The sequence below is a fragment of the Syngnathus acus genome, chromosome 22, assembly GCF_901709675.1.
Source record: "Syngnathus acus chromosome 22, fSynAcu1.2, whole genome shotgun sequence".
Classification (NCBI taxonomy): Eukaryota; Metazoa; Chordata; class Actinopteri; order Syngnathiformes; family Syngnathidae; genus Syngnathus; species Syngnathus acus.
Window position 1 is genome coordinate 5,682,176 of NC_051106.1, and position 19,684 is coordinate 5,701,859.

General features: G+C 42.6%; 1 protein-coding gene across 11 annotated transcripts in view; it reads right to left on the reverse strand.

Moving 5' to 3' along the window:
- Positions 1-19,586, reverse strand: part of kidins220a (kinase D-interacting substrate 220a) — a 29,893-nt gene extending 10,307 nt beyond the window's left edge. For 6 of the 11 annotated variants that reach the window (XM_037242113.1, XM_037242112.1, XM_037242111.1 and 3 more), the window contains exons 1-23: positions 19,455-19,586; positions 16,714-16,931; positions 16,483-16,581; positions 16,155-16,253; positions 15,367-15,465; positions 15,119-15,217; positions 14,889-14,987; positions 14,615-14,812; positions 14,433-14,531; positions 14,012-14,110; positions 13,838-13,936; positions 13,590-13,767; positions 13,348-13,512; positions 13,086-13,265; positions 12,724-12,889; positions 12,489-12,640; positions 12,054-12,154; positions 11,800-11,985; positions 11,528-11,668; positions 10,841-11,078; positions 10,691-10,782; positions 8,948-9,092; positions 8,716-8,878 (exon numbers count right to left, since the gene is read on the reverse strand). In XM_037242113.1, coding sequence (XP_037098008.1) covers positions 8,716-8,878; positions 8,948-9,092; positions 10,691-10,782; positions 10,841-11,078; positions 11,528-11,668; positions 11,800-11,985; positions 12,054-12,154; positions 12,489-12,640; positions 12,724-12,889; positions 13,086-13,265; positions 13,348-13,512; positions 13,590-13,767; positions 13,838-13,936; positions 14,012-14,110; positions 14,433-14,531; positions 14,615-14,812; positions 14,889-14,987; positions 15,119-15,217; positions 15,367-15,465; positions 16,155-16,253; positions 16,483-16,581; positions 16,714-16,845 — 3,029 coding nt within the window. In that variant the 5' untranslated portion in view covers positions 16,846-16,931; positions 19,455-19,586. Of the gene's footprint in view, positions 1-8,715; positions 8,879-8,947; positions 9,093-10,690; positions 10,783-10,840; positions 11,079-11,527; positions 11,669-11,799; positions 11,986-12,053; positions 12,155-12,488; positions 12,641-12,723; positions 12,890-13,085; positions 13,266-13,347; positions 13,513-13,589; positions 13,768-13,837; positions 13,937-14,011; positions 14,111-14,432; positions 14,532-14,614; positions 14,813-14,888; positions 14,988-15,118; positions 15,218-15,366; positions 15,466-16,154; positions 16,254-16,482; positions 16,582-16,713; positions 16,932-18,173; positions 18,268-19,263; positions 19,352-19,454 lie in introns of those variants that run through there. The other 5 variants (XM_037242108.1, XM_037242106.1, XM_037242105.1 and 2 more) reach the window with 5 other exon arrangements.
- Between the last annotated feature and the right edge of the window lie 98 nt (positions 19,587-19,684).

Genomic DNA, 19,684 nt, shown 5'->3' on the forward strand with positions numbered 1-19,684 from the left:
CCTGGAGGAATTCCAAAGCGGTAAACGTTTCATAGTTGAGTGATGGGTGGACGGCACAAAAGTTCATTCATAGCCGCTTTTGACTTTTCATTGGTTTTAAAATCCAGCCAGTTTATGGGCAAACGGGCAGGTAGGGGTCCACCTTTCTGTTCAAGGACATTTTGACAGCACAGATGGCTGGTGATGGACTCATCTGCTGTTGCAGGGCACAAACCTGTGACCTTGTGGATGCAGGACGTCTCCAACCAAATGTGCAAGTCTGGCAAGATGTGCAAGTGGAGGAGAATGTCCAAGTTAGGAACATTCTTAAGAGTAAAACAGACAGTGAAGCAATGTGTTGTCATGGCAAACAATCAAAACTTTGTTGGCCCACTTAAAGACATGCCTTGTTAATTAGCCATAAAACACAGATATAAGTGCTGTGAACACTTGAGGACATACAGCTGGGCTCTAGAGGACAAAGCCTCTTCAGTGTATCTCCCATTAAAACGTGCCGGACCCAAAAGGTCAACTAAGCAGCATGTTGGCAAATAGATGGAACCTTGCTCACCTGGAGAAAAACGGTACAATTTGTGATTTGCTATCAAAAGCAGACAACTGGACTGCAAGGACGGGAAATGATAATACAAGGCATGAGCTCATGTACATTGTGTATTTGCTTCTTCTTCCCATGAACTGTGCTAACCCGTGTACAGACTGAGAGAAGTCTGTTTTCCCACATTTCCAGCGGGCTTAGTGATGTTTATTAGCGGTACGCAGACGCAGACCAACAGGAGCCAGCGACTCACTCTCTCTCTTCATAGTGCGGCCACAGACAATCAAGCTGTTTATTAGTGGGATATTAGCTACCACGGTTCATATTTTTACAGTGAAAGATCGTCTTCTCCTTGGAAACGGAGAAATGCCAGATGACATTTGTTCCAAAGATAAGAAGAGGGTGAGGAATGCCCAAGAAAAGGCACGTTAGATGGAAAGGGGAGAAAAAAAGTCGGAAGTTCGGTTCTGACAGTCCCAGCTGAACACTCATGGCAGTTCATTGCGACAGAAGAGAGCGAGCCAATCAGTAGGCGTTTGATCAAGAGAAAGGATACAGAGCCAAAAGCAGGGGAAGTGCTGGAATGGTGTGAAAGGGTGAGCAATACCCAGTAAAAATGACAATGGGGTTTAACCACATCAAATGGCGTCCTTTGCTGATAACGAACGCTGAGTCGTTAACCTTGGCATCAAGCAATGAACACAACTCACTTCGGTGAGTCATCCTCGCAGCCAACGGATGAAGCAACAAAGGCGTTCTTATCAACGATCGATTTGCCAAACGACAAGTTGGAGCGCCGACGAAACGGGGGTTTGATACTTTTAAGCTGACAAGTGAGATGGAAGCCATGAAGCATCCCAGAAGTCATGGCGACACAATAGGGCTCATTGACGGGGACCCCGGCTTATGACCGAGGCAGTACAGGCTCTCAGGTCCGACCGCTCTCTGTGTGGCTCGGCCACTGGGAGCTTTCAGAGCTTATCCAAATGCTAATAAGTCCAAAAGCTGAGTGGAGTACAGCCTTTCTTCTGCTCTCAGCCTCCCACACGCTGCCGGGAATGAGCAGAATTCATCCCTTCCATGCTCTTTGGAAGCTGGAAGCATGAATGTGCCACTTGACTTTGCTTTACAGCTGCCCTCTGTGCTAACAGACAACATGCGCACACAAAGAGGTGGTCCCGCAGCCAAACATTTCCATAAAGGGGTCCAAAGACTGAGAGGGATGCCGACAGAACAGACAATGCGCATTGTGCTTGAGGAGCTCAAGAGCGCCCATGTCAGAAGCTCAACGACCAATGCAACAGCGCGTGGGTGAAGAAGTTAACCAGGCACGGGGCCGTCGCATTCCTCTGCCGGGCATTGTTGCAGCCCCTGGCACCTTGTCTGGATAAGGCAAGCGAGGCCACATCTAGGAAAACAACAGACCTACGGGCAAGCTGGCTGGCAAAGAATAATATTCCATATCTCCAGCTACCACAACGTCAGACGATGACGGGAGAGCATAAATATGTTTTCACTTTAGACGGTGCCGCGTTATTTGTCTCCCATAAATCCGGCAAATTTTCTTGATTTGAATCAAATGCTTCGAGTAATGCGGACACGTTGCTTTCCCTGACTTGCGGCCGTGTCTGGTTTGAATATACGTTCGGTTTCGTCAGACTGAATGAAGCGCTCTTCCACTGAGCTGGACCTGTGCATCCCCACATAAGCCACAAACACTAATGGGAAACACAACAGGCTGATAAAGCGGGCGGCCTCTCGGTGAGGAAGACTCGGGACGCCGTGGTTCTCCCAATCAGTGATTAAACTCATGTGTAGCCCTGAAACAGAGACGCTTTTTCCAGACCACCCTCCCAAAAAAAAACAACTCCGCACATAGTTACAAGAGTTTAATTTCTTGAGAAACAGCAAAAACACAAAACCTCAGCTTCGTGATTTATGCACAATTCGGAGGGCACTAATTTCACTGTAGAGTTCACAAGGCTGCATGTGGTTGTTTGATAGATAGAACAGACCAGTTGATAGCTAAGAAGTGCAGTTACAAAGTCTGTTTATGCACTAAAAATCCCAAAAGTGAAGCATTATTGCAAAAAAAAAAGTTAAGCTCAAGCTAAAATGATAATCCTCAGGTCAATGAGGGAGCCTTGTAGTACAGATAAGGATGGGACAATGTCGATAAACAAATAAGTATTGAACACAGCTAGCCAAGAACGGACAATTATGTCGCTAAACAAATGCGTGGAAAAACGTTTCACTTCTTACAAACCTATCGAATCTATCATGACTATTAAATGGCGTCCATCCATCGCCAAAGCAGACAAATCTGATTGATAAATCCTCACTAGTGGATTGACGCCAAGGTTCAAAAGCTGCTTTTAAAGCAGATATAAAATGACGAGGGCACGAAAGGCAAATACGCCAGGTCAGATATATCGGGACGAAAATAAAAATTGGAATTGTTCGATAGTGTTTCCAAGTCATCCAAAAATAATAATAATTAACAGTGTAGATCACGTGAGCTTGCGGTAGAGTGACAAATCTTGCCATCTACTTAAAGGTCAGCGCTGACCCTCTCGCAACCCCGTGATGCTATTTATATTCATCCCTCCCACCTTCCAGCGGTTCTAGCACAAAGAAGAGAAGGAGAGATCATTGCTAATACTGCCGACTGCATCTCAGTGCAACATTTAAATGTTAATATGACTCTTTTAGGAGTGAAAGCACAGGAGAGGGCTATCAAAAATATTCAGAGTGTTTATTTGGAATGATTCTTTTTTTTCTTGACTTTGAACTGAAATGGAACAAAGCATTTCTCCTGTTTCAGACCAATTAAACTAATCCATCAACCTCAGCTTACAACCCGAAAGGGGCTTTAAGGATTTCGGAGCAAAGAATGCTGCCTGACGTTCTTTCCATTTGCACATACAGTACACACAAAGCGACTTAGAAAATTTTGCACGATACCTGCACTTCTCGCACAGTAGATGTCCTGTTTAGCAATAAATTATACATTAGCAATTTGATAGTTCAGACTCCGAGGTTTTGGCCAATTTCTTTTAAGAAAATCTTGACCAGATTCTAAATTGCACATCCTCTATGAAGTCTGATTTGATATCAATTGGTATATTGATTGTCTCACTTTTTCTACTAGAGAGGAGCACTTGAGAACTTTTTTTTGTTTGTAATCACATTGAGAACAAATATGTAGACAGGCAATTCAGTCTTAATTAGCGACACTCCCATCGGAAGTGCTGAAACATTAAGATGACACTCAGCATTTAGGGTTACTTTAATTATTGTAATTTGGTTGCAATTATGTGCTGGGATAAAAGTGCCGCTCCAGCGCTCTTGTGGGTGGGTGATTCCCTTTATGTGAAATCCTTTAATACGATTTGAGATATTTAACAGTGGAGGGAAAATGGTGCGACCCTTATCTGTTCTTTTTTTCAGCTTGAATGCTTTCTCAACCTTTGCTCAGAATTAACTTCAATCTTTACCATGTGACTTGTTGTCATAATGTGTGTTTGAATTTTGGATTTGAGTAAATCAGGGCCTTAACAGCAGATAGCGACGACTACCAGCGCCATCTTTAATAATTTAGCCTGCAACGCCTGTTTAATCCGAGCTCTCAGCTCTTGTCCTTAACCTTACCTGACAGCAGTTTTGTTTGCAGAGTTCCGCTTCCTGCGCCGTGTGAATGTGCTTGTTTGTTGAACGCAGCCGGCGTCTCAGGGTCTGATTAATTACACGGATTCTCGGAGGAATTGAGGGTGACATATGCTCTCGTGGTGGTGAGAGAGCGAGTGCGTCTGTGCGGCGGCAACGGCAAGCGCCGGGTTTTAGGTGTGACTTGATGAGGACATATGTTCAACTGTATTGGCAAAGATCGTTCGCGTGTTTGCAGTTTTACAACAACTCTGGTGCGGACATGTGGTCAAGTGCTCGGCATGCATTAAGTTGTGTGTATGTGGGTTAGCGTAATGATCGGAAGATTCAGGTGCGGCGCCAGAAACCTACTTCTATGTGCAGCGGGGGCATCCTGGCACACACAGGGCACCAGATGTCAGAGCTGAGTAGGAACCTGCTCAGCGGACCAATGGCACCTTTTACAGCTGAAAACAGGATTTGAGCGTCCAAGAATAAACCCGCTGTGGGGACTGAACAGAACCGGCCCTCATTGAAACACGGAAAAGTTTTTCAAAAGTGACAATTAAACATTTGAGTGTACAGATTGTAATCAAGTCTGAGCGTGTGCGGGGAGGTACAGGGGGTGACCATGCCCTTCCGTTTAATTTGCATGGCGGTCTGTCGCAGTTTTGTCCCCTGTGTTTGCAAAAGCGTCTCAATTGCTTCTTGGCTTTTGGAGTCATCTTGTCTAGCCAATTTCGCAACAACAAGCAAAGGAAATATCACTTGCTCAATATCGGATAAAAAAAATCCTATGTATTTAGTGTAGTAAAAAAGAAGGATCCTTAAGGACAGTCGACTCGGACGTTTTTGGCTTAGTCAGCTCCAAGGGCATGACCAGTGTCGGTCGGGTTTGATTGACAGTTGTTGGCAGGCTATCATCTCATGTGGGATGGAAAAGAGACAGACGGTGTGCTCCATGACCACGCTACTATCTAATGGGCCTGATTTTAAAATTACATGTTTGTCAGTTTTTAATGGTGCAGCTAAATTACTAATCTCTTGTGTCGTGTTCTCTTCATTAATTTTCTAAATGTGTTTTTCGGGCTGAATTTAGCTGTCACGCCTTTTAATCAGGTGTCTTTTGTAGTCTGCAAATTACATTTACCGTATTTTCCGGACTATAAGGCGGCCCATTAATGGATCATGTCAGATTTTTAATCCAAATCAAATCATTCTCCATTTTATCTTTTTCATTTCAAATTCAGACGCAACAAATTACTTTATAATCACAAAATAATGATCCATAGTCTTTTTGATTCATGATTCATAGTCTTCAGCGGGCCACTTATGATTGATTTCATGACACAATGCTTCGGGCCAGTTTAAATTTAGGAATTTGGTCCATATATAAGGCGCACCGGACTATAAGATGCACTGTCGGCTTTTGAGAACATTTTAGGTTTTTAGGTGCGCCTTATAGTCCGGAAAATACGGTACTCCAATTAAGACTAAATTCTTTTTTAAAAAGCGGGCTTTGGTAAGAAAGGTGATGTCAGTAACGTCAACATATTATTAGTATGAAAAAAAGTATATCAATATTAATTAGGGGGAGTGAAAATAGCAGTAAATAATTCCAAATGCTGGTTTTATTTTGGTATCTCCGAAACAATGGAAAGATAATTCAGGAACAGCATTGCTCTGTTTCACAGAAGCAATGCAATCAATTAAAGCATAATCGTCGTGACTCGTGAGTCTTGAGGAAAATCCAGAAGTTAATTTACATAAGGACTAAATGGCTAAATGTAATGTAATGACTCGAAACTACATCAAGGAAATCAACAGGAAAGGCGTATTAATGGTATTTAGAAGTGGTAGGCCACATTTGGGCAATCACCATGAAGCAGGAGAGACGCTAGTTAGCTTGTTGTCATTAAGGCTCTAATGGCAGCTAAACCTGGAGAAAAACGGACCCCCGGAGAGCACGCAAAGGATGAAGACATGCAAGAGCACTGAATATGATAGTCACGAGCCTGCGAGCTCAAATTCAATTAGTGTGTGAACAGACAAAACAGCAGTACAAACAGGAATGCTAATAAGCCGGTCCAAAAACACGATTTGCTTCATTTCATGTTGAATCATCAACGGCGGTGTGCCGGGCGGACCGCAACGTTGGAACACAGCTCAGACTTTAATTTGTTTATTTCCCCTCACAGAACTTGTCACGCAAACTTTTTTAATCACGGTCGCTTTAAATGAAAACCTCAAAGACATATTTGCTGATATATAATTTGCGGCTGATGTTACCTTGCATCAGTTTGGTTAAACCCCCCCCCCCCCCCTCCTCACTCGACCATTAATGGTAAATCGCTGAGGTTATAAACCGATTGCGCATTCTCCATCAGATTAGAAGCTCTACTGGTTGACGCCCGGCGCCCGCTACGGTATTAGCGCTCAACATTTCTCCTCGTGTCCTTAAAAGACATTTCACAGCTTCTGTACATGGTTTTGTGGTCTACTACTTTGGAGGCTGTACTGTAATTCCTTCCCTCACATTTTTTTTGCTTTTTCTAAAAAGTTCACCAGGTTCGTTTATTGATATTTATCCATTCAGCCTGATGGGAATGATGGGAAATGACAAAGAGTCAATGTGTGTTTAAAATATTTGCCTACAACTTAGTCATGCATGGGCTCACGTAGCTCACCTGACAAGGATTAAACCCCACAGCTCTTTTTATCCCCCCCCCCCCCCCCACCTATCTCTAAAGCAGCATTCTAAAATAACTTGAGAATTATTAACCATAATTCCTCCATTCTACGGTTTACAAAACGCCAATGTTATGCTCAGAAGCTTATAACGGAGAAGAGAGGAAGAGCCGGCTCGCTTTGTGACTGAGATGTAGGACGACAGCTGACCTATAAGGGCTGACTCACCCCCACATTCACTTCACCATTAATATATTCACTTATTAACGCTCAGGGGATGTGCGGTAATGCTGGGTAAGGATTCGCTCGGGTAAAAAGTCAAATGTGCATACGCAAAAAAGAATTTTTTAGAATGCAATGTCACTATTAAGACTTGTTATTGTGTTCACAACAAGCCACTTTAAAAGCTTACAGCTGAAAATGCAAAAATATAATTTAGTACAGTTCATTATACTGCACATGGATGATAATGTACAGTTAAAATTTTCCGTATGTATGACTAATTACTTCTGCTTTCTGCCAGCTCGCAAATAAATAATCTAACTCTTAATGAGGCCGGTCATTATTACTTTTCCGTCTCTGCTGGTGAATTGTTTCAAAATGTCGCAGGGGTTTTGGAGATTTCTCGCACAAAGCAAAGACCTGAGTCTTATCAATGGTAGATTTGTGCACAAGATAAAGGCCCCAAGGCGAGGCCTGTTTAAGATGTCATCATCATTAACGTCATTTGTCCGACGGCCACAGCGAGACAGAGCGGCCATTTGGAAAGACACCCAGTGAGGAGGAAGATGAAGACAGACAGCGCTGCTGGTCAGGAACAGGAAGATGGTTACATTAAGCCTAATGAGCAAATGTGCGCTCACACCCACGCTTAGCTAAATGGCAGCTTTTTGTTGGACGTTCTTTTTCCTCGCAAGCATGTCGTGGTTACTTTCTGTAACACTGCAGTGACAAGACATATCCCATCGTATTCCAAAATGATCAGATTTCATCAATCCTAATCCACTCGTTATGACTGTGAAAAAGCAAAAATGCTGTCTGTTGAATCGAGCTGGCTGACCGGCTGACGATAAGTGTGTGTGACACTTCCCTGCCGCGGGAGTTGTATGCGCTAGTGTATTGTGACAGAGTGCAACCTTTAAAGGCCAGCGACTGATGCACAACAGCGCCCAAACCCCAGCGACTCAGCCCACGACGGCCCTTTGCCCGAGAGCATCTGCGGCCGCACATGCACAAAGATGGCATGTCATCGCTGTGGCGAGCACACAACGCCGCCGACAAAGACATCGGAAACTACTTTGACCGCTTCAAAGGAAACCATGTCAAGTCATTAATCTAGCTTGCTTACTTTAATAGAGTCGTAATTTGATGCATGCATAATGGGGAAAAAAAAATACTAAATGAAAGCGCCAGTGCTGTGGCACTAATTACCATTTGAAGGCTGTTGGAAATGAAAATCATCTACTGCCACCTGCTGGTCAAGTTTATGATTGTCGGGAAAATAAATAAATACCTTTAATTCATATAATACCCTGAGGAGTGAGGATTGGGATAATTGTTACAGTGATTACCAAGCAAGTTAGTTGCTAAGATGGAGCATTAAGAACTACAGTCACGGTACTGTGATGTTTCTTCAGGAACAGTCTCAATTACCAAGCGTCAAATTATGATATGATGCCAGTTCGATGTGCACTTTAAAGCAATTGTGACCTTTTAAAATGACGCAAATCTCTGTGCTCTCCTCACTGGAAAAATATTTTTTATAAATGATTTACTGTGTATGACAAATATTTATATGATTTTTTTTTTTTTTTTGAGGGGGGTGTTTTGACCTTTTGTGTTCTTACCGCTCATAGATCGTCTTGAGAGCGACCTGATCAGACACGCCATCACTTTCTTCTAAAAACAGGATGATCCATGATGTCCTGTAAGGCCACTCCTCAGTCAAATTGATCCACGACGCCAGACGATCCCAATTGAAGATTATCTGATTAGCTCGCAACAAACGACCTGTCAACAGGCAGACATCGCTGGTGACCATACTGTAAAATCCACAAAATTTTCCATGTGTAGGTTTACCAGTGATAGAAACAATATTGAGCAGCCTCCTCATGGTCTGGGGGCTGATGTCACTGAACCAGTCTTCGGTCACCAGCAGCTTTGTCAAGTCAAAGGACATCTGCCTAGTGATGGTCCTCTGCATCTGGCGTCGCCGATACGTGTCCTTGAAAGAAAGGCATCGTTCCAACAATTACTTAATTACAAACAACTTAATATTTTCCATGCTTTGGTAACAAAAGTCTTAATGGTAAAGGATGGAGAATGAATGGTGATTTTAAATAGTAAAAACCATGAATAGAACTAATCATGTATATCAGATTAAATGGAGCTAAAATAATTTCCTGGAAGTCGTAAATTGACAGACTACTCCCTGAGGACAAATCGACACAAACTGCATCACGAGATCCCAAAGACAGCCTTCAGGGTCACCATGTGAGCTCAGGCCAAGTCATTTAAAAAAACACTAAAGCCGGAAATAAACATACATGTCTCTTATTATATCATCTGGAAAAAAAATATTCTCTTTATTCAAGGCAGTCTGTTGAGATTATCTTGAAAACAAAAAAACAACTAAAGAAACAATGAACGGGAATTCCTCTGCAAGCTATCTTTTAAGCCACATTCTCATCCAGAAGCTTTTCCTGTCATATAATCTGTTAAAGAGAAAAACTCTCTGTGACTGCAAAGAGAAAAACAAATCAAAGAGCCACTGTCCCAAGCAGAACATGACACACAGACAAGCTATTGACACAGATCTACCGGGGAACATCTGTGATGGTATCAGACAGCTGTCATGGTCATGAGCCAAGATGAAGCTTTTGGTCGACTTTGAAGTCGTAATACCACTTTTGTGACCTCTTTCTCAGAGATGAAACATATGGCTACCACTCAGTCTGTGCCCAAACGGTCCAAGTTAAAGATAGACTTTTCAAGTTTTCAACTTGTACATCCGCTTTTAGCATTTAACAAATAGCTGCTCATGTAGTTAGCTCCAAACTGTCACAAAGGGGAAATATTTACTTGCGTTCAACTTACATCAAAATAAAAAGTCATGGAAAATGAGTCATTCTGTCATTTCGCCCTCCTGCCAAGAAACTGAAAAGCGGAACGACTCCAGAATTAAAGGGCTCGTGAATTTGAGGGTGCCAGAGGTAGGAAAAAAAATGTTTAGCAAACAAGTGAGGGAGGCGGGGAGCAAGTGTACGGTTGGTGATAAGGTCTCGCAAGGGGCAGGAAAGCATCAGTGACAGCAGCAGAGTCGCTTAGCCTCCTGCCAGCAGAGCCGGTGCCAGTGTTTTGTCGCGGGGACCTACTGCTGCTCGGCCTTGTCATTAGACGGTGGCGACGCAGCAGGAAGGATAAAGAGCCATTACATCAATTACACCGGGAGTCTTGGCTGCACACCCCACTTTCTCTTTCCTCTCGCTTTACATATCAGCGGGTCTCCTCCTGTCCACTGGCCTCCACGCTGCTTGCCAAAGCCACGCCTGCACTAAGCATCCTCTTCAGGAGGGGGACGGAAATGAGAAAGCAGCGAGGGTTTCTAGGGCACGGAGTCTGGAGGAAACATTTTCCAGTACGGGCAGAATGTGAATCCTATCACAATTGCGGGATAAATGATTTATTTATCACTGCCTTCGATTTGTATATAATGGCGAGAATGAATTCTAAATTTGTGCAAATTCAAGGTCAATCAAAATGCTGAAATCGAAGACGTTCCACTTCAAGGATTTTACTCGACATCATTAAAACAAGATTTACCCTGCGGTTAAGAGCGTTCTTGCTGCCAAACTTCGCCTGGTCCGGAGCCAGGCTACTCTGAGACATCTTCTTGTCAACGTCTTCAGTCCATCCTGGAGGAGGTAAAATATTACTTTGCGCCTTAAAGTCCTCCGGTGGATTTTGCTATACCTTCTGTAGCGAAGCTGTCGCCATTGGAGGGCGCCGCCATGCAGAGCTTCCTGGCAGTGCTGAGACCTCTGCTGTTGAGGAACACTGGCAAGTGGACAATGTTCCTCATGTAGTCATGGCCGTTGATGTTGGAGTCTCTCAGCACGCTGTTGAGGTTTTGATTGATGGCTTTAATGATGATATGCGGGTCGCTGGCGAAGATCGAAATGAAGGGCCCTTTGGAGAAGAGAACTCGCACCTAGCAGGAGAAGCAAGAGAAATAAAAATGACCATATGAAGCTGACTGGGACTACTTTCCAGACTATAATCTCAATTCTTATTCAACTTTAACACAATTTGTTAACCTTTGACCATTGAGCCACGTAAACTCCACACAGGAGGTCGAACTAGCGTTTTAGTAGCAGCTGTCATGTGAACTTCAGAGAGAATTGAGAAGATTGGATTAGCACACAGGAGGTTTCAATCTACTTTGGGATCACCCCATAAAATAATAACATTTGGCTAAAGGTGGAATAATTCTATTAGAGCAGCTGGGAGCAGGAAGCTAAATTCAAAGGGAAGTTGCGGCAGCTGGGAACAACAGGGTGGTTGTACACCAGCTGAGTGTTTGTGTGTCTGCTCAAAGTCACAGAAAATTAGGTTCATGGGAACAAATATTGTTGAACCACAAAAGTGACAACCACACACCGTGTCCAGCATTTGCAGCACTTTGTCCTGTTCACAGGCGTCCAGCCCATCGATGATGACGGCCATTCGCGTTTGGTTCTGAGTAAATCCGTCAATGGTCTTGGCCATTTTCGACATCAGCTCCACCTCGTGTTTCAGAACCTGGCGTGACGAGGATGAAAGCTTTCAAAACATTTACGAGCGGCTGATTTGATTTGACTTGCAAATTCAATCATCTTAATTTATGATCTCAAAGAATTCCAGCTGTCTCAGTTGGGATCTGTTCACGCTACCTTCATAAAACCTTCACTCTTGAGTTGGTGCAGATTGTTGGCAGCGCTGTGCAGGCGTTTTCTCTGGGAGTTGAGGACCGAGTCGCCCACCTGCCACCAGGTCTTACAATTGAGCAGCAAGGCCAGGCCAACAATGCTGGCCATTGCGATAAGCACTGCATTGACTGTCAGGTTCTCAGGGTCCACCTGAAAAACAAAGCACACATCAGTCAGAGGCCTACAAAAGCAAGACATACTGTTCTTACCGAGCTTACCTTAAATATTGCGAGCAAGGCTAAACCGGCAATGAGGCAGCAAAGTGTCAAGGAAAAAAGGACAAAGGATGGCACGCAGCATGTCTTTTTCCACTTTTTACCTGGGCGGTGAAAGAACAACAAGAATGATTTAATCAAGCTTGCAACATGCTAATTGTAATTAACAGCTTCCTTAATCACTTAATAATGCACAAACGGAAGTAAACAGCAGTTGTGTCGAGCCCTAATTTACTTATTGCTGTTTAATAAAGCATGGTAACAGGATGTCTGTCATATTTCCGCTAATGTATGATGAAACATTCATTTATATGATATTGACCAATAAAAATAAAATCAGAAAATAGTAAATCTAATCTAAAAAAAATAAAAAACGTAATATAAATGTACTGTGACTTGCTGGAAGCTGGTGTCATAAATACAAGACAGTAAAGTCACCTTTGATCTCATCATTCTTGAAAACTCGAAACAGCCGAGTGGCCATGAAACCAAACTCCCTTTCACACGCGTCTGAGAGCGTGGCAATCATCTCGGCCATAGAGGTCTCCCCTCCCACACTGGACAGGCGATTGTAATCCGTGAACAGGAACCTGTCACCAACGAGAGAGAAAATTTATGTTGTGCAAAAACTCAGGTAAAGGTCATTGGGAGTCATTTTGTGTGTCCGGGTCACCTGACAGGCAGTGCACGGGTGGTTTGTTCAGGCAGCTCGGGGGCATTGACAAACATCAGTTTGAGAAGAAGCTCCAGGTAGCCAATTTGGCGGGCCAGGCGAGTGCTGATGACCCACGCCCAGTTCCAGCTCTCTCTCTCACGTCGGCTTCCAAAGTACACCAAAACTGGAGTAAAGAATTCAATTGAATTGAATTGTTTTAACATACATACATAACATACATTCAACATGGCAAGCTGATTGTTTTCTTCTTGCTTGATTTCTCCTCCAACATCTTTTTATTGTTTATGTAATGGCGCCCTCTTGTGGGCAACACATTTGAAAGCACATTTTCACAAAATACAATAGTCTTATCATTTTACCAAAGAAGATGTAAATCAAAGCGAGGAAACTGAGGGAAACGGCAATGGCCAGCTTGTGATCAACAGTAAAGCCCAATATCACAGCCACTGAGCCACACAGCAGGAGGGTGAGGAAGACCACCAGCCAGGAGAACTGGAACAACGGCTCAATCTGCTGCCCGGCAAATGTCTTCATTTCATCTTTTGAGACAAATAGAGAGAATAGAGGAGTCCTGTTAATTCAACCCATCGCCGAATAGGAGATTTCGGATGCTGTGCCTACCCTCGAGTTTCTTCAGAAGAAACGATTTGCCACTGCCCCATTGTGCGTACAGCCCAACGCAGATGGGCGGTTGCATGGTGGGCTCGCTGAGAATGTCCGCAAGAGCGCTGCTGTACAGGTCGTAACCCAACATGTCCCCGTCGGTCTCAGTTGGGGAGAGGTGTTCTGAAAGAGACACGCAATAAAAAAAAGCATTAATGGGTTTTCCAATAAAAACTGAACAACAGAGGAAATGGTCCTACTGGCGCCGAATATTTGCGTGAGGATGCTTTTCTGGTGGGTGCAATCGATGTTGTACGGAGTCTCTCCGGCCTTGTTCGGACGGTAAAGTAGGCGGCCATCTTTAGGGTTCCTTAGCAGCAACTCGGCCAGCTTTCGGCTCCTCCCTCTTATGGCGATGTGGAGGGGTGTGTCGCCTTTCTGTTTAGTCAAAATGAGGACACATTAAATAAAGATGACAAAACATCATTAAGAGTTAAAAAATCCTGACTTTGTCTACAGCTGACACTTTTGCTCCTTTATCCAGTAACAGCTCAACGATCTCAATGTTCCTCATTTTTGTGGCTTTGATGAGTGGGGTTTCTCCTTCCTAAAACGACAGGGTGGACAATATGCTTTTTGGTGGAAAGGACATTACATGCTTGATAGCTGCAGAATGTTCTACCTTGGTGCAGCTCTCCGTGTCAGGGTTACACTGCAGGATGTCCCTCACCATGGTGGCATTACCTTTTTCCACAGCCCAGTAGAGAGCAGTCTTTCCGTCCTGATGAAAAAGGCATTGGGATTCAATTTAGAGCAATTAGTATGAAATAAAAAAAATAATAATAATAAACCTTTTTTTTAATATAATTTCCTGATGGCAAAAAATGTGACGACCATTGCAAAATATCATTTTGACATAATGGTAGTGCAGTAATCTCCAAAATGTGTCATGCACTCTATTGGTGTAAAATATTTTCTTAAACTCTGAGCCGTGGATTTAAATTCACTTCAAGTAAAACAAAGAGTGTTGAGTTACACCGAACACAAATAGGCCTCCCGCTTATTTCTAAAGATCAACAAAGATTTCACCGAGGAGCTCCTACCTGGCCCCTGACATCAATATCTGCGTATTTATTCAGTAGAGCTCGCACTATTTCCACATGACCTCCTCTGACTGCTCCAATCAGCATGGTCTCCCCGCTCTGGAAAGAAGAAACAGTGTGAGGCCGATTGCATTTGTTTTTCCATGTGGATGTCTGAAAAACAAATGTCCAGTGGGTCTCACCCTATCTGGTATGTTAACATAGGTGCCGGCATCCAGCAGGTCCTGCACAATTTCTGTGTGTCCCTCCTTAGCAGCGATTGCCAGGGCTGTGTTGCCGTCCTTGTCGGTCATGTTGACATTGGGGTTCCTCTTCAGCAGCTCCTTGACCACGTCGGTGTAGCCGCCTTTCACTGCCACGATCAACGCTGTCATGGAGTTCTGCAAAAGAAACAAATACAAGTTGGCTGTGTGTTTAATAAACTGACTCTTATGATAATAATAATAATCTGTTTACAGCTCCTTCCTGGTCCACGTCGGCCCCGTTGGCCAGAAGGTGCATCACACTGTCGTAATGACCTTTCCTGGCAGCCCAGATCAGTGGAGTGGTGCCGTACTGTAAAGAGAGAAACCATTTAAGAGTTACTGAAATGTTAGACAAGTGCAATTTAATTATTTTTCGAAAAAGGAAAGGACAGACATATTTGAATGATAATGACACATTATCCCTTAGTAGTGGGTCGTTACCTTGTCCGAGCAGTTGACTTTGGCTCCGTGCTGCAGCAGGAGATGGACAATCTCAGCGTGGCCTCGACCCGCCGCCCAAATTATGGGGTAGACGCTATACTGTTCGGAAAGAACACAGGAATTATGTTAAGAAATAATTCTATAGGGTGCAAAACAAAAATCAATAAAAATGTAAACCACCACTGAATCTTAAATGCATAGTCAAAACCTGACGTATGAATGTAGAAGAGCGTATCCAGTTTTAGTACCTGACCCGTGATGTTCGGGTTAGCTCCCTTGCTGAGGAGCAGTTCTGCCACATCTGTACGACCTTTATAGGCGGCCCACATCAGAGCAGTCCAACCTCCCTAATTAAAAGACACAAATAGATACAATTTAGGGAATAATACATACGGACTACAAAAATGGCTTCAAATTAATCCCTGCACAAGACAATAAAGATGATCTTTGTAGTGCTTTCTGGGGACTCGAGACAATGTGCTATTTAGAGAGTGAGTGACACACATTGTACCAAGGGAACAGTAGCACCCAACATGATCTTTTGTTGTTATAAATAATCCCACCGTGATGCACAGTGTGCATGACTCAGATTGTGTCACTTCCTTTAAGAGTTTAACGGGGATTGCCTGTTAGTGCAACTGGACACAGAGACGACTGTATGCTCGTAGGTCAGTAGGTAGGTCTCTATTACAGAAGCAAATCCTATCATTGCCTCATATAAATAACATTAGGGGTCTATAAATGAGATTAGTAAAGGATAAGAGCCATCACTCACAATACTGCTGGTAGGAGTAATGTCATTTCAAAGCTAAATGCATCTTCAGATTTAACCAGCACTCCAAAGAAAATCCAATAATAGCTATTAAATGAAAACCTGAAAGTTGTAATATGATATGTATATTGAATTTCTTCACTTGACTAAATGTCTATTTACTATTTCTTTGGCAATCTCATAGTTTCAATTTCCCCTCACCATCAATTATTTCCCAATGATTTCCCTTTTACTGACATCTTTTATTCATGTCGATATTCTCACCATGTCTCTGTGTTCCATATTAGCATCGTTGTCCAGCAATTCTCCCACTATCTGGATGTGGCCTTCCTTGGATGCTGACATCAGAGCCGTCCAGCAGTCCTGTGCAAAGACGCAAACTGTTACCATGGGAACCGCCACCCAGCGCCATGTCAAAGCTGTGTCTGGCTGTGCACAATCTACAAATGCAACAGCAGGTTACAAGATCTGACATTAATGAACGAATGGAGTCTGATTAAATATTATTATTATTATTAAATCTGAACTACTTTTTACACCTTCTCCGGATCGCTTTAAATTCATTTCAAGTTTGTGTACGTGGCAAGCTTACAACATCATCGAAGTTAATGTTAGCTCCTCTCCTGATGAGCTCCTGTACGATCTCCAGATTGCCTTGCTCAGCTGCCACCATAAGCGGAGTCTGTCCATTCTGAAGGGAGAAAACAAGGAGATCAAGAGTATGTTTGTTAAATTTGAACCAACAAACCAGGGTTGGGTCTGCAAAGTAGCAATGTCCATACAGAAACTTCTATGGGGAAAGATAATAGCGGTTGCAACTTACATCACTCCTGCTGTCGACGTCTCTGAACTTATCCAAGTGTGCTTTGATGGCAGCCAGGTTCTCCTCCTCCACGTAGTTGAACAGACTCTGGACAGCCACGGAGGTCATCTTCAGGGAAGTGGTGGTGTCCATGGCTCAGTGCTCAACACCTGGACGGCGCTGTGACGGGCGAGGAAGGCCAATTAGTTTATGGGTCGGTCCCACGTAGACAAACTAGTCTGGAAATAACACATAGGAAAGATGAGCCAAAATGAATTTTCGTCATGGAAGGCAAATTACAAAGTAGATTTTAGTCATATTTGCTGGTCATTAGTGCCACCATAGCATTGATGCAAATAGGATCGGGATTAGAAGATTTAACTCAATTCTGGCTGCTCATGCAGAAAATGGAACCAAACATGAAAAATGTATCCGCCCTCAAAACATTCAGATCTTTTAACAAAAGTAATTTATGTGTGGCACTACCTTATAATTCTTCTGAACGAATAAAAAAAGGTGTTCATTTGGAGTTGAAGAAATACGGTAAAAAACATTAAAGTAGTTGTAAAAGCATTCAATTATTTTTAATCAAATCAAAACCATCAAAAGTAAGCTCAAGAGTGACAAATTAGCTTCATAAAAACCTTTAGGAATGATGGATGATGAAGAACTGGAGCAGACAAAGTGCATACATAATTTAAGTTCAGAAATTTTGGGGGGGTTAGTCACAGCTTTGACCTTGTTTTTCAGCATCAAGCACTCGTTTCACTTGTGTAAATACCTGACCACAAGACCACAAGAAGCAATAATTAACTCTCGTGACTGCTTTTATTTCACCGAACAAAAGGAAAAGCCATCAAACATGGCCGCTTCATTGTAAGAGTGATTCAAACGATCGATGAACATTAATAATTCATCATCAGAGTTGGGGGCTGGTAAGCCGTCTATGGTGTACCCTGCCGGCCGGGATGATATCCAGCTAGTAATAATCTGAATGCACTAAAGAAAATTGATGATCGGGTGCGAGATGGTCTCTTCCATCAAGGCACGACCAGGCAACCAAAATGATTGTAAGCGGCCACAGAAGACGGTTCCCCTAAAAGCAGCTCTGTGTTTCAACACAATCCAGGAAGCATGAAGCGTGCTCGGGTCAATACTGCCTGACATAATTGTTGGCCAGACAGTACAAAAGAGCCAAGGCAGCCAAAGATTGACATTTGTGTTTTTCCTATTTCTACCTTATATTCTCAAAACAGAAATCCTGAGAGCAGGAAAAAAAAATCCTTTGTTAACAAAAAAGGCAACAGTTGACACGCCCTCTCTGCTCTTTGGTTTCCCAGCGCAACAAGGAGATGACTACATCACATCTGTGTCACCTCATTCGGACAAAAAACACAAAGCAACCAACAAGTGCTGAAATCTAGTTTACGTACAAATATGGTAGATTATACAGAAAATGATCAAACAAGGATCTCTCTTACCTTGCAAGGTTTATTGTCCAACAACAGTGTAAGTCTTGCTCTCTCGCTACACACACAGAATCTACAAACGCTGCCTGGATCAGGCTCGGCATCCCTCCCACCTCTTTTTTTTTCCCGTCTAGGATGAATATTAGATGAGGGGGGCTGGCTGACACTTATGGCTTCCCCACACAATGGCGGCACTAGATTTCAATTCAGAGCATGCTCCACACCATTTCCCTTCGGATGAAAGAGTTCTTTTCTATTTTGTGTAAGATTACGTAATGATTAAGTATTCCTCTTTCAGATTTAAAATATAACTAATGACAGAGATGATTTCATTATTATTTATTATTAATTAATGGTAAGTCAAAATCTGTCATTTAAAGCATTTATTTCACAGTATATGCAATACATGGACTAAATTTAGTTCAAATGAAGCTTTACTCTCAAATAAAACAATAGCTAGTCTGTGAGTTAATTGTTTTTTTTTTCTACAGCCCACACACATACAACGTAAATGCACCATTAATGTCACTTATCAATTTGCAGGATCTGTTTAAGGTTGCAATATGTCCCAGTTTGTATGTATGTTAAACAACAAAACACCAATCTCATGGAATAATCCCTAGTGTAATATGAGGAACATGCTAAGGCAAGCAGTTTGAGGGCAAGACTCTAAATTTACCAGTCAGCTCTTCGTTACATGTCGTGTAGATGTTAAAACTGCTGAGGATCCCGTTACAAGACATGCCAAAAAACATTTGACACTCAGAAGCCACGTACATTAATTTATTTTTACAATGCAAAATACTGGATGGATTATTTTGTTTATTAAAAACAAAAACAAAAACTGCTACTTCCTGCTCTTAAAACAACCAGGGAAACAATTCCAAAATACAAATTAAATTCTAAAATCATGCTTAAAAATTAACTCAGTGATCTGCACTTTTGGACTTGATGTTTGTTTGGCATATCAAGCAGTGGGGGTTAACAAAACGAAAGCACAACATCTGGATAATACTTTTACCTGTCACATGGCCACAACGTGATACATTTACAAGATAAGCAAATATATATTTGTAATACTATCGTGCTCTGAAAGACTTACTTCGATCTTACTCTGTTATGTTCAATCCACAAGAGTCGATGACAACAGTGACAGAAGCGATCTGAACTTCCAGTAGCTAACAAGCTAACAACTTGTTAGCCTTAGCTACGGGTGGTTAGCACATCAACTAGTACTTGTCATTTTAACGAAGTGAAGGGAAAGAACACACAGAAGAATCAAAATGCTCCTACCTCAAACGAAACTCTGCGAAAGCGTTGGAACTTTTCAATTACAAGTAGACAATGTCCTGATCATGTCGCGTTAACATTTGCAAGGCTTGTCATTTTTTTTCCCTTATTTTTTTTTTATCCCCCAATGACGTCGACGTGGGGGGTAACACGGTCCAGATCCGAGGAAAAAGGGAATATACAAACCAAATATAAATATTCTTTTAATGCATTAGAAATAATCCAAGTATGCA